This window comes from Triticum urartu, chromosome 3A (assembly GCF_056163025.1).
Source record: "Triticum urartu cultivar PI428250 chromosome 3A, HENAU_Tu73, whole genome shotgun sequence".
Taxonomy (NCBI): domain Eukaryota; kingdom Viridiplantae; phylum Streptophyta; class Magnoliopsida; order Poales; family Poaceae; genus Triticum; species Triticum urartu.
Genome location: NC_141875.1, coordinates 482,010,006 through 482,025,077, shown reverse-complemented (window position 1 = coordinate 482,025,077; position 15,072 = coordinate 482,010,006). Strand labels below are relative to the sequence as shown.

General features: G+C 43.7%; 1 protein-coding gene across 10 annotated transcripts; it reads right to left on the bottom strand.

The window, feature by feature from the left end:
• Positions 1–3,455: 3,455 nt before the first annotated feature.
• Positions 3,456–10,722, bottom strand: LOC125544482 (uncharacterized). 10 transcript variants are annotated; one of them, XR_015619158.1, is made up of 6 exons: positions 7,133–7,778; positions 7,025–7,048; positions 6,656–6,732; positions 5,717–5,824; positions 4,760–4,872; positions 3,456–3,710 (listed from the first exon to the last, which is right to left on the bottom strand). XR_015619158.1 is itself a non-coding variant. In XM_087547421.1 (5 exons), the coding sequence occupies exons 2-5, from the start codon at positions 7,372–7,374 to the stop codon at positions 5,769–5,771; spliced, it is 399 nt and encodes a 132-aa protein (XP_087403547.1). In that variant the 5' UTR covers positions 7,375–7,379; positions 10,264–10,722; the 3' UTR covers positions 3,456–5,768. The 10 variants fall into 10 exon arrangements, 2 of the variants coding, with proteins under 2 accessions (XP_087403547.1, XP_048564150.2); XR_015619159.1 differs by having other exon boundaries at positions 4,760–4,806; XR_015619152.1 differs by having other exon boundaries at positions 4,359–5,824.
• Positions 10,723–15,072: the final 4,350 nt, after the last annotated feature.

Genomic DNA, 15,072 nt, shown 5'->3' with positions numbered 1-15,072 from the left:
ATCCGTTGACTAAACCTCTCCCTAGAGCAAAACATGATCAACACCAGAATTCCATGGGTGTTCGATTCATCACAATGTAACTAGATTATTGACTCTAGTGCAAGTGGGAGACTGTTGGAAATATGCCCTAGAGGCAATAATAAAAGCATTATTGTTATATTTCCTTGTTCATGATAATTGTCTTTATTCATGCTATAATTGTGTTATCCGGAAATCATAATACATGTGTGAATAATAGACACCAACATGTCCCTAGTAAGCCTCTAGTTGACTAGCTCGTTGATCAACAGATAGTCATGGTTTCCTAACTATGGACATTGGATGTCATTGATAACGAGATCACATCATTAGGAGAATGATGTGATGGACAAGACCCAATCCTAAACATAGCACAAGATCGTATAGTTCGTTTGCTAGAGTTTTCCAATGTCAAGTATCTTTTCCTTAGACCATGAGATCGTGTAACTCCCGGATACCGTAGGAGTGCTTTGGGTGTACCAAACGTCACAACGTAACTGGGTGACTATAAAGGTATACTACGGGTATCTCCGAAAGTGTCTGTTGGGTTGACATGGATCAAGACTGGGATTTGTCACTCCGTATGACGGAGAGGTATCACTGGGCCCACTCGGTAATGCATCATCATAATGAGCTCAAAGTGACCAAGTGTCTGGTCACGGGATCATGCATTACGGTACGAGTAAAGTGACTTGCCGGTAACGAGATTGAACGAGGTATTGGGATACCGACGATCAGATCTCGGGCGAGTAACATACCGATTGACAAAGGGAATTGTATACGGGGTTGCTTGAATCCTCGACATCGTGGTTCATCCGATGAGATCATCGAGGAGCATGTGGGAACCAACATGGGTATCCAGATCCCGCTGTTGGTTATTGACCGGAGAGCGATCTCGGTCATGTCTACATGTCTCCCGAACCCGTAGGGTCTACACACTTAAGGATCGGTGACGCTAGGGTTGTAGGGATATGTTTATGAAGTAACCCGAATGTTGTTCGGAGTCCCGGATGAGATCCCGGATGTCACGAGGAGTTCCGGAATGGTCCGGAGGTAAAGAATTATATATATGAAGTGCTATTTCGGCCATCGGGACAAGTTTCGGGGTCACCGATATTGTACCGGGACCACCGAAAGGGTTCCAGGGGTCCACCGGGTGGGACCACCTATCCCGGAGGGCCCCATGGGCTGAAGTGGGAAGGGATCCAGCCCAAAGTGGGCTGGGGCGCCACTTCCCCCTAGGGCCCATGCGCCTAGGGTGGGAGAAACCCTAAAGGAAGAGTCCTAGAAGGGGAAGGCACCTCCTAGGTGCCTTGGGGAGGAGGGATTCCTCCCTTGGCCGCCGCCCCCCCCCCCCTAGGAGATTGCATCTCCTAGGGCCGGCGCCCCCCCTAGGCTCCCTATATATAGTGGGGAAAAGAGGGCCTCTCAACCCACGCCTTTGGTGCCTCCCTCTCCCTCTCCAACACATCCTCCTCCTCCATAGAGCTTAGCGAAGCCCTGCCGGAGTACTGCAGCTCGACCACCACCACGCCGTCGTGCTGCTGTTGGAGCCATCTTCCTCAAACTCTCCTTCCCCCTTGCTGGATCAAGAAGAAGGAGACGTTACGCTGACCGTACATGTGTTGAACGCGGAGGCGCCGTCCGTTCGGCGCTAGGATCTCCGGTGATTTGGATCACGTCGAGTACGCCTTCCTCATCCCCGTTCTTTGAACGCTTCTGCGCGTGATCTACAAAGGTATGTAGATACAATCCAATCACTCGTTGCTAGATGAACTCTTAGATGGATCTTGGTGAAACCGTAGGAAAATTTTTGTTTTCTGCAACGTTCCCCAACATTTTTTAGTCCCACCTCCCACGGTTTTTTTTCGTCCTAAAAAAATCTACGAAATTTCGTAGGTTAACCAGGGACAACTCCCACCTCCCAGGTTTTTTTTCGTCCCACCTCCCATGGTTTTTTTTGGTACCTCGTCCCACCTCACACTAAGCCGCCACGAACCGCAAAAACCGCCTACCTTAGCCAAATCAACAAATCTCTCTCATTAATGCAATTTTCTTTAGGAAACAAATAATAGATTCTTTCCTACCTTAGCCAAATCAACGGATCTCTTCTATTAATGCAATTTGCTTTAGCAAACAAATAATAGATTCTTTCCTACCTTAGCCAAATCAACGGATCTCTCCCATTAATGCAATTTGCTTTAGCAAACAAATAATAGATTTTTTCCTACCTTAGCCAAATCTACGAAATCTCTCTCATTAATGCAATTTGCTTTAGGAAACAAATAATAGATTTTCAGGAAACAAATAATCTCTAATCTCTAATAATTTCTACTCCTAATGAAACAGTTGGTAGTCTCCTCCCACCTTCCATGGTTTTTTTTTGTACCTCCTCCCACCTTCGCTGGTTTTTTTTCGTAGATTTTTTTCGTCCCCTCCCCTCACTTCATCGGTTTATTTTCGCGTCACCCTCTCACACAATGAAAGAAATCTAAACAGATCAGAACTTTCCATACTGGCGCAAGTTATTTAGTAATGTAGAATCAATCACGAACAATCTCTAAAGATCAAATCTAAATTAATTAACCTTACCTTAAATCACTCAATTACATTAATTAGAAAACAAATAATTGATTTTCAAAAAATGCTCAATCACGTAAACCTTACCTTAACTCACGGATGGTAATCAATCTCCAAACAAAGGAAACAATACATCAAGGGAGCGATAAATAAACTCCCTTTCTTATGACATGTACATGACCTTTCCTTCCCTCTACGTTGTCGAGCGTTCTTGATTCTCGAGGCCGATGCTTGGGCTGCGTCACTGGGTCGCGACGGTGCTGGAGGACGAGGACGGCGAGGCCGGGTGCCGCGGCACCGCGTTGGCCGCGGCCGGTGAAGGGGGCAAAGAAGGGCGGCTTCCCTGGCCCTGGCCATGGCCGTGACCCTGGGAGTTGGTGCGGTGGAAGTGGCACTTGAAGGACACGGCATGGGTGGCCGACGCGCTTGGAAGCGGGCCCGTGGCCCGTGCCGGACGGCACCGACGCCGACCCGGGCCACCTCCTCCGCGTATTCTTGGAGCTGTGGCTGGCCGATTTACATTAAATTAATTCCCTCAGTTATGGTGGCAAATATAATACACATAATCCATATTGTTATGTACTAGCGTGTGTGTGTGAAATAGATGGATTATGGTCCCGTACCCAATAAGATGGATATGTGTGTGTGTGTGTTAGAGAGAGAGAGAGGGAGAGGGGGAGAGAGTGAGGAAGAGGGAGGCAGAGAGTGTATGTGAGGAATTGATGGTAAAAAAGGTCGCCAATGTCACTTGATATATATGAGAATATTAATATTGAACTTTTAAAGTTAATGTGGCCCCGTTGCAACGCACGGGTGTTCTTCTAGTGTTAGTAGTGAGTAAGTAGGAGATGTAGATGTCAATGCAATGTGAATTGTATTACAGATAGTAGAATAACTTAAATCGGTTTTCATATGGAAAAAATACAATGTTCAGAAGAGGGAGTAAGCTAATGTGGATATGATGCCAGATACAATAATAGTGTTTTAAGCATGCAACAAAGCATGCATCCCAGTTAGAACCATAAGGTGACCAGTTCACGCCCAAAAAAAGGCTCCGTTGGGTCATCGGTCACAAGAGATTTGGCCATTGCAGTTCCTTAGATGAAAAGCTCCTGCTCAAACAACAATACAAACACATGTAAGATTGGTTGCAATCACGCATGCCACCTTCCAGATGCAAATGCTCTATGCATGAGTAACAAAATTATCTGGATTCAAATGACATTAAAATATTCTGAGAGACCAAAATGTCAGCAATAAAGAGGAAAAGATAGCAGGTTACCACCATCAAGATTCAAATGGCATTTACATCACACTACGACATGGTTACCATCCACTGATTTCTATCAAAACCTTTCCCAAGCATATAAATTCTACTGAATAACCCTCATCTTATATATCACTCTTAAACAGTACGAACCAAGGCAATCTTTCAGAATGCAAGAGGAAATAAAACATCGGTTCTATATAGCAGCACTGAACATGGATAAAAACAAAGTGTCTTACATGACCAGGTTAAAAAAGATAGGTAGTATGCAGCTAGTGTTACAGCCTAGACAAAAGACATGGGTAGACAAGACAAAATGATGTCAGTTACATAACTATGTTTGATTGGACAAGCACCAACACAAGACACTGGTACACTGCTGTGATATAGCCGACCAATTACACATAGTTGAAATACACTGCCAATGGTATTTGCGCGTGGCGTAACTGGATAGTGAGCATGGTAGATTAATGTGATCTATACAGATACTCACAATCACAGTGCGCTTCCCATCACTGGCATAGATGATCTCATCCTCCATGCAGCTTCTAATGTTCAGTGGGCCCAAAGTCTTAATTATATTCCAAGCATCATGGTGATGTAACCAAGAAATTAGATAGAAGTCTGAACCTGATTTGCTATAAAACTCATTCTTCTATTGGCAATGTTGTGATCTTCCAAGTAAAAAAACTCTCGACTCGACAAATACTAACAGTCAGCCTTTGCTTTACAGTAAAAGAGAAATCGACACAGGAAAACAAAAAAAACAATAGGCAAGTACACCTGAAAGCATACTTGTCTACCCACTGTCAAAAAAAGTATGTGCCTAACGCTATATCCTAATAGTAATGCTACATCATGCAAGTTCATTAGAGCATTGATCATCATTCTTACTCCAGTATTCAATATCAACAATGAGTCTGCACCTACACCTTGACATACTGCAAGCAATCAAATCTTAGCCCAATGCAACAGCCATAGCTCCACGAGCAGATAAAGCACTGAAACTGTAGGTGCAGAAAAAAGTAGAAGCACAAATAAAGTAGGTACAGAAATTCAAATGTAAATACAGAAATATAGTAGAAATAGAAGTAGAAGCAGAAATAAACTGTAGATGCAGTAATCAAACTAAGTATAACTTATAGGCTGGAAGAAACCGAGACAGGAAAACTAAAAAAAAACTAATAGGCAACTACACCTGAAAACCACACTTGTCTAACCCACTGTCAAAAAATGAAATGGTGCTGTGGAAGTGAACAAAGTGAGCTGCAGGTATATAACAAATAAATAACTTTCTGTCATGATCACATTATAACAGATACATTATCTGCATAGGCTGGACCGGCAACATTCCAACCTGAATTTTTCAGCAAGGTGAGAAACTAAATCAACCATGTTGAAGAAAAAGAAATCAAACTTGCAATCTACAAAACATCTTTGACACGTAATCATAGGGTAGAAATGAAGTTTTTTGTTTTACAAGCCTAGGGAACTAATATGGTCAGTACCAAACAGCAACAAGCTCATCAACATATAATATTTGCTTTTCTACATAAGGTAGAAGTAGAACCATGAGAGATTTTTTGCATGAGGTAGAACCAGAAATTCAAGAGGCAACAAATGGCTTCGGATTTACTCTGAATCATTTGAATAAATCACCGAACGGAAACAAAATCATAACCATCATCTACAGGCCCCCTCCAAACCAAACATGTGCGATAGACTGCATAATCTTTTTTTCCTGGAATCAAGATTGCATACTCAACACACTCCAATCTTACAACACTGCAGCAAACAAAACAAATATGTGGTAGGCAAGTCGAGCCCTGGCCCAGTGAGACGGAGGCATACCTTGATGCGAGAAAAATTGCACAGAACAGCCACGCACTAATGTTCCATAGCCTTATCTCTGTGGTGGTTGCAAACTTGAGTCCTCCTTTGCTGATCCTTTTGTATAGTCTGTAAATCGAAGAATACAAAGACCTCATTGAGCACTTTAGATAAAATTGCATTGGTACAGGCAATACCTAAGACTACACTCTGCAGAGTGGTAGTAGGTTAGAGATATCGGCACAGTTAATCGTACATTATCAAGCACCGATAGGACCAATCTGAATAGAATAATAACTTCCACAATGAAAAGAACCGGCGCTTATATTATTGTAAGCCAAATGAGCAAATGAAGGAAATCATAATTAGTAGCAAAAGCATAAGAGACATATACACTATACACACAACCAAGAGATAGATGTTGAAGATTACCAGAAGTTCAATTGTGGAGCCTGCCCATCTTAGTGGTTGGTTTACTGACAACCGGTATATGAGGTATGTTTATTATTTATGGGACCTGCTCATTTGAGTCTCAATGTTCAAAGTGGCTAGCGTGCCTTAGCTTAAGCCTTGATATCCCAATTCTGAACATTTTGGCAATTTCTATGACACACTATACTATATTAAGCACTCACAATTGATTATTTACTAATTGATCACCTAAACACCCTTTAATATAATATGACTGATAATGACAGAGGTCATCAAGCTCTTTATGATATTTTCTACTTGAGATTGCAAGTGGCATTAAATGAGTGCGCAAAAGAGAATATGAAAATAAAAAGGCTCAAGGTACTTCTGACAGAGCACCTCTCAGCATTATTTTGGTATACAACTTCAGCCCTGGATCAACTAATCTAGCATGGTAGCTTTTTCTTCTTAATGAAAGCACATATCTGTAAGAATTGCTAGTTAACAACTGATTTAGCAAACCAAGCCACGAATGGGAGCAAACATCACCTTTGTAAAGAGAGTGGCGCAAGGAGCTCTGCATCTCATGCCATCTCCAACCCCAAATGCCGCCGCCAGCCCTGCAGCTGTCACAACCAATAAACCAATAAAGAGCACACCATATAAGAACACCTCTGATACACAGATCTAGACTGAGAAGAACGCCGTAAGTACATGCGGAGACAATCAACAACATGAACCGAGCAAGTAGGAGAAACAAAGAAATGCAAAGCATGCAAGCAGCAGGGAGGAGAAGAAATACAAAAGAAAACATAATCCATCAGGACACAAGCATTTCATCAAACAGTAGGGAATCAAGAAAACGTGATGCTAATTTTTCCCACCTCAATGCTAAAGGCAAGATCGACGAGGGCCTACCTAGAGCGAGAAACAACACAACACCTGCAGAGGATAGAAATCTAAGGAGCAGGACGAAAGAAGAATTTGACGATGGAAAGGAAGGAAGAGGATGGAAGAAGAACAAACCTCAACCATCGGTGACCGAGATTAACACTGAACTGAACTGGCGCGCGTGTCGATGTCGCCGCTCTAGATGCAGAGCTGAAGCTCGTCGCCGCCAGCGCCGCCGCCCTTGAGGCTGGCCCAGAAGGCAGCGTGAGGAACACGACCTCGTCGCAGGCCTGAACCCGGCCTTGGACTCCACCAGCAGGAGCTGCGTGTCGTGCGGTACGTCGCCGCCTTGGTCCCCCATACTGTGTGTCATCCATGACACCTAGAACCAGATAAACCGCACCTCACGAACGGAATCAATAACTCCCGAACGCCTGTATTTTAGGATTTGGGGCCGAACGTCCCATGGACCATTGGATCGAATCACGAATCTTAAAGTAGGTCTGACCAGCCACGTCATTGATTTCTTATCGTTCGGAAAAGCAGGAGGTCGCCGCGAACGTTTTGTCTCTCCACGGCCGCACTACTCCTCTCCTCTCCCGGTCTCCACGACCCACCCACTCACGAGCAAGCCTCCCCACCACCCCGGCGACGGCTGGCGGGGTCTTCGGCTTCCCACGCGCATCCAGATGAAGCGGCGGCTGTGGGATCCACCGGAGGCCGGCGCCAAGGCCTTGAGACCGTGGCGGGGGTCGTCTTCTCGTTGCCGGATTTAGCCGCCGGGGAGGCCGTAGCCGCGGTAGGGAGGTTGCGCGTCGACGACAACCACCTCCAGGTTTCTGCCGCTCCACCTGACACGGGGCTGCGTCGACGGCGCTCGCGACGGCGACGACCATGTCCACGCATCTGCTGCTCCCTGGCGTGGGGCTACACTTCGACGACTGCCGCGGGGATGACGACCACCCCAGGCACTTGCGCTCCCCGACGTGGTCACCAACGCGAGCTGCCCTGCTCCCGCTGGGGTGCTTGGAGATTAGCGCCGTTCTCCTAGTCAGTGCTTTGCTCCGTAATGCCCAGCCCCAGAATTCTTCCATTTCTAAGATTTTTTTTGTTCTAGCGCTGCATACATCACCAAGTGAATCGGCCGGCATAGGTGAACTAGGCCATTTTGCTTTGCTCGGTAATAGAACAAGCGATTCTGGGAGCTATTGATTCCGTAGAACAACTTTTTCTGTGTATTTCGTTACCATTCTACTGACTGAAAATCATTTGCTTTTGTGTGATCCGAACAAAACAGATATGCATACTAGTCTTCCAGGACGGAATGAGTTTTGAGAAGAAAATAAATGATTTGCAGCTATATTTGATCGGCTATGTGCGCTGAATTTCTGTAGTGATGAAAGGGATTTTTAGAGTTTCTGGTCATCTTCGTTGAACAACATCAGAGATAATTAAACTGAAAAGGGATATGGAGTAATCAAATCTTGCTTTTCGTTTAGAGAGAAGGATTCAGGACTAAACATGTATTGTACTATACAATTTATCTTAAATTTGCTGTCTCAGTGTAAAAAATTTCTAGAAGATGGCAGATACAGTTATTGAATCATGGCAAATTTAGTTCTCGGATCATGGAAAAATCATTGCTTTCTTGCCATGGCAACTTTCGATGGTGGATCATGGCGCATTTTTACTATTTTCTACCATGGCAACTAATCTTATACTTCTTGCGATGTAAACATAAAAAAGAACTAGTTGAATTGATGATGGCAAATTTAGTTTACGCATCATAGCAAATTTGCTTCCTGGAAGATGACTAATATAGTTACCGAATCATAGAAATTTTAGTTCTCGGATCATGGTATTCATTGCTTTCTTGCCATGGCAACTTTTGATTATTTAAATTGTCGCGGTAATTATTTAAATTGTCAAAAACAAAAAATGGCAAATATTGCCATGGCAAGGTTTAGTAATTATTTCACCTTCATTAACATGGCGAATTTACCTACACCCCCATGGCAATTTTAACATTTTATTGCCATGGCAAGTTTTACTATTTATTTTGCCATGTCTAATTTACCTTTTTATTAACATGGTAATTTTACCTAAATCCACATGGCAATATTTAACTTTTATTCCATGGCAATTTTTTTATTTGTCGATGGCAAATTGACCTTTATTAACATGGCAATTTTACCTAAATCCCCATGGCAATATTTAACTTTTATTGCCATGGCAAGTTTTACTTTTTTATTTGTCGATGGCAAATTGACCCTTATTAACATGGGATTTTTCACCTAAATCCCCATGGCAATATTTAGCTTTTATTGCCATGGCAAGTTTTACTTTCTATTTTTCCATTTCTAATTTAACTTTATTAACATGGAAAATTTAGCTTTTTATTGCCATGACATTTTTTATGTGACATACATGACAAATTTACTTTTTTGTCACTCATGACACGTCTGCTCCACTCCCATGGAGCATGACAAGTTTGACATCTAGTTTTCCATGGCAAAACTACTTTACATCCACAGCAAATTTTGCCTTTTTCCACCGTTCATGGTAATTTTTGCTTCTATTGACTATGGTACGTTTACTTTATAAAACATGGCAATTACTACTAAACAAAAGATTTGTGCGTTTTTTTCTTTCTACTCCACATGATGGCAATTTTTAATCTATATTTTTTGTCTCTTCAATTATACAGTAAAAATAGCATACAAATTTTTAATGTACATTTCTTGCCATCATGGTAGAGATGCAAAATTGCCATGAACTGTTTTCTTTTTGCCATTTGCATAAAAAGATCTTTTTTAAACCATGGAAAATTTTGCTTATAAAGATCATGGCAATTTTTTTGGCTTCAATCCATAGTGATTATTTAGTAGTATCTTATTCGTTATTTTCTATCTTTCACGACAAAATTATTTTGGACCATTTCAATATTTTTAGAGTATGGCAAATCTGACCTCTATTATTCACAGCCAAAAGTGGGCTTTCTTTGTCAAAATAGTTTTGGGGGTAAACTGGGCTTTGTTTTCTTTTTTATTCAACGCAAAAAAGGGCCTAGAGTGATGGTGTTCGGGCTGGCCTCTTCTCGTCCCGAACAGATATGTTCGGTCGATCGGCTCCCCCGTAACGAACGACTCGTTCGGTCTGGGGCTCTCCCAGACCGAACGGTCGGGAGATATCGGGGTCCAAATCGAATCAGATCAAAACCACATCTTCTTCCTCCGATGTCACATCACGCAGGCGAGTGGACGAACCTCATAGCACCGAGGGGGACGACGCGACGGAGGCCGGCTGGGTGAAATCGTCACTGAGAAAGACGGCGTCCATGGGCCCCTCGCCGCCGTGGACGCCGCCGAGGCCGTGTCCGGCCGGACGGACAGCACCGCTGACAGACAGCTCCCCGCCAGCGCACCGTACAGATGACTTGATTGTCATCTTGTCCTCGCCCTTCTTTCTCACGCTCTGCCGGCGGAGTGGGGAGGCGAAGCGCAGTGATGGGGAGGCGGCGAGGACTGAGTAGAAGGAGCTGGGAACGGAGGAGCCGCGTACATTGAACGTAAGCGGAGGAAGACCATGCAGGGCTGACAAGCATAGTTCCGACGCTGTAAGTTTTAAAGGAACCCACCCACAGCTACCTCTTCTACCGATGGGTGGGGGCCCGAATATGTAGGGACCAGCCGCAGTGAGGATATCACAAGGGGTTAGATGTAGCCGCTGGGAAACCGCCATCTGTCAACGAGACATCCTTTTACCCAACAGTTGCATCCCTGACCTGACAAGTGCGGCCCTTTACCTGAAAGGCAAAGGAGCAAACTCACCTCCTACCCACACCCAAGCCACTGCAAACGGGCCCATTCCTCTACGGGGCCACCAACGCAGCTGGGTAGATCACGACCCAGTGAACAAGCTATGTACGGAAAACTCACCCCCACCCTGGTCTTATTTGGTGGAGAGAACACACCAAGCACCCCGATCACCCCAGTCACTGCACCGCGGGACCAAGTGGCAATCAGGACCACCGAAGAACAAGGGTAGACCACGGGCGAGTAAATCAGCTGGAATCCACCAAAGAACCAGAGTACCCACCCCACGTCGCCCTCGCCCGGTCAGAATGCATCACCACGCCAATCGCCCCTTGAGTAAACTACTTTGGGAATCACTGCAAAGAAAAAAAATTTAGACATGTCATCTAACACAACTTATTATGGACAGTAAAAAGAAGACTGCAGAGTTCTTACTTATCATCCTGCAGCTCGCTGTTGTCTTAGATAAAGTGTAAAAAAATAGTTTAATTGTCATCTTATGACCCATTTTACTAACAATCTTTATCACCTTTCTCACTTGATGCTGGTTCATCAATATTTCATTGCCCCATACGCAGAAAGGGTCAAAGCGCGGACTTTACCAATGACATATGTACCTAAAAGCACCAAGTTAATATTAGAAGCTAAACAGCAATTGCACAATGATGTAGTACAACACTTCCTTTGTCCCATTATATAATATCTTATAACGTCTGATATACTGACATGTTGGATGAATTAACATCTTATATTATGGGCCGGAGGGGGTTTATTGCATTTTTACAAATCATCGGCTGATTAACTTGGCTGGCCACCTAGGACCAAGGTAAGCCATGCCAATTAGCGACGCCACGAGCGCGCACCACGCCCACTGCACACCAGCCCCACACATGCGCGGACCCAGCAGTCAGTCAATTAATTTATCAACGCGTGGGTAAAAAATAGTGGACGGTTGACCAATTGACACCAAGGTAAAAACAGCCACAGTAAATTGATCGAGCGGCACAAAATCACTTTCGAGCGCAAACGCCCGAGGGAGGCGGGTAGCCTAGAGTGATTTATATGTTCGATGCGCAATTTCCAAACTCTCCAAGTTTTTTTGCAAATAAAAAATTCAGGCCTCGTGTGTGCCGCTGCATCTTGGATCCAACGGCTCCCCGTTGCTCATATTAGGTGCTCCCCGTAGCTTAATTAGCAGCTATGATGATACGAGCATCTAGATCGTATGATCTGTGATCAGATGCCACATGCGTAGTACTTGTACTTTCTGCGCAATTCCCAAACTTTCTCAGGCGTATATTGCAAAAAAAATTCAAACCTCCTACTGTGAGCCGTTAGATCTCCGTGAACTTGTATCACCATAGAATCTACGGTGCGGGAGCACCTCATATTCTCCCCTGCGAGAAAACAACATGTGCTCTCGCAGCTTGGATGGTACGGTGATACGAGCTTCGAGGTCGTTTGATTTGAGATCCAATGGCATATGAGCAGTCTTTGTGCTTATAAGCAGTGGTCGAACTCTTTGGGGGCTTTTCTGCAAAAAAACATTCGAACCACCGAGGAGTTGTTGGGTCACAAATCCAACGGCTCCGAAGAGCTTGTATCACCAAAGCATCTAAGGTGTGGTAGCACATGATATTCTTACATACAGGAGAATATGATGTCCTCCTTCATCTTAGATGCTACGGTGATACGAGCTTTGAGGTCGTTGGATATGGGATCCAAGGGCATCTAAGTAGTTTTTGTACAAATTGTGTGTAATTCTCAAACTCATTAAGGTTTCCTGTAAAAATATCAAGACATCATGTGAGCTGCTATATCTCAAATCAACAAGCTCCAAGCAACTCGTATCAACAAATAGCATCTAAGGTGTGGGGGCACATGATATTTTCCCGGGGAGGAGGGGGTTGCACAACCAATCGGTGTTTGAGAGGGTGGGGACAAATATAATCTAAAAAATTCTAAACAGAGCTTCATAATTTTATCTAGGCTCGAGGGGTTAACCCCCGACAATCTACATAGCTCCGCCTAAACACAACATTTGCATGTACTGTAGTATTAGACTTAATATTCATGTTTCAGTTTCCTGTCCATTCAAAATATTGAATTGAGGACCATGCATGTCTTACATTTTGCTAATGTATATAGACATATTTTAGAGTGTAGATTCACTCATTTTGCTCCGTATGTAGTCACTTGTTGAAATCTCTAAAAGAATATATTTAGGAACAGAAGGAGTATTTTTGAATTTGTGTCATACATACATGGTTTGGAAAAAAGATGCACTATACTTATTGGATTGTTGTTATGTTCGCGCGTGCACATGTGTGTGTGTGTGTGGTCATATACTTGATACATACAAAGTTTTATCACCACCATACCGTTCATCTTTTAAATTTGAATTTGCAATGAAAAACTTACTAGGAATACCATGAAATGTGAAATCCACGTTGAGATCACTATATCACAAACTCACTCTAATTCAAGAACTCATCATAAATCAATTACCAAATTGAGATTACTATTTGCAAGGAAAATAAGGGCATTGTAATACACATAGATTTGTTCGGCAATTTAAAAGATTCCTTTTGTATTCTCGAATGGTAGGACCCAACGGCGTACCAGCCAGACCTTGGCTCGTGTTGATCCTAAAAAAATCAGGCTCGTGTCCTTCTCGTGGTGTGCGTGGTACGCACATTAGCCAACCCCAACCAGTCGAGCCTCTGCGTTTCGAGTCGAAATATATGGCGGCCAGAATTCCAGCCCTAGGAAATTCCCCTCATGTCGCCGGTCCATAATGACTACCGATGAACAATGGAGGGATGCTTTAGTAACTAGACAATGTTACCTACCGTGCCGAGCACGGTTCAATTCCCTCGATCGCCGCTACCCAAGGTCACCCGTCAACTGCATTGCCTAGTAATACTACTCAGGATGAGCACAGAATTGAGCCCATTTGTTCGTGCCTAGTACTTGAGTTAATATATCACGCAACGTACTGGTACGGAGGGATTACCCTTTTACTCTGCATATATAACTTGTCTGAAGTCTAACTAAGCAAAATGTTTGACCAAATCCTTTCTTAAGAAATACAACATGAAAGATGTATCGCTTGAAAATTTATTGCATGATGCAGGCTATGATATTGTTTCGAATCCTGAATTTTAAATTTCAGAAAATCGAAAAGTGACCAGAAATTCATGAAACTGTGGTCACATGATATGGCACAAATATTCCTACGTAATTTTTTTCTTCAATTTGAGACAAGTTGCTTATGAGAAGTTGCACAAATGAAGAGCCAAGATATTTTGGAATAAAGACCTGTCACGTTAAGGCGAACGCTTTCACTATTGAAATCGTGGGCATTTACGTGCCGCCACGGGTCCCGCTTCTCATCGGCAGGTGTCGTCCGAGAAAGCGTGTGAGTCGATGGGAGGCGTGGGAGCAGACCGCTACGCAGGCTCACCGGGAAGCGAGCCCTTTGACCAGGCTCTGATACGTCTCCAACGTATCTATAATTTTTTATTGTTCCATGCTATATTATATTTTGTTTTGGATGTTTATTGGGCTTTATTATACACTTTTATATTATTTTGGGGACTAACCTATTAACCAGAGACCCAGCCCAAATTGTTGTTTTTTTGCCTATTTCAGTGTTTCGAAGGAAAAGGATATCAAACGGAGTCCAAACGGAATGAAACCTTCGGGAACGTGATTTTCAAAACAAACGTGATCCAGAGGACTTGGAGTCTACGTAAAGCAATCAACGAGGAGAGCACGAGGCAGGGGGCGCGCCTACCCCCCTGGGCGCGCCCTCCACCCTCGTGGGCCCCTCGTTGCTCCATCGACGTACTTCTTCCTCCTGTATATACCCATATACCCAGGAAACATCATATACGGAGCCAAAACCCTATTTCCACCCCCGCAACTCTCTGTACCCGTGAGATCCCATCTTGGGACCTTTTTCGGTGCTCCGCCGGAGGGGGCATTGATCACGGAGGGCTTCTACATCAACACCATAGCCCCTCCGATGATGTGTGAGTAGTTTACCTCAGACCTTCGGGTCCATAGTTATTAGCTAGATGGCTTCTTCTCTCTCTTTGGATCTCAATACAAAGTTCTCCTCGATCTTCTTGGAGATCTATTCGATGTAATCTTCTTTTGCGGTGTGTTTGTCGAGATCCGATGAATTGTGGGTTTATGATCAAGTTTATCTATGAACAATATTTGAATCTCCTCTGAATTCTTTTATGTATGATT

Bases quoted from the DNA above. Each gene is read 5' to 3' on its own strand.
- LOC125544482 (XM_087547421.1), bottom strand. From the start codon at position 7,374: ATGGATGACACACAGTATGGGGGACCAAGGCGGCGACGTACCGCACGA. The intron at 7,049-7,132 runs GTTTGTTCTTCT...TATCCTCTGCAG, and splicing joins CTCGGTCACCGATGGTTGAG to GTGTTGTGTTGTTTCTCGCT. The intron at 5,825-6,655 runs GTGATGTTTGCT...TTCGATTTACAG, and splicing joins GCGCCACTCTCTTTACAAAG to ACTATACAAAAGGATCAGCA.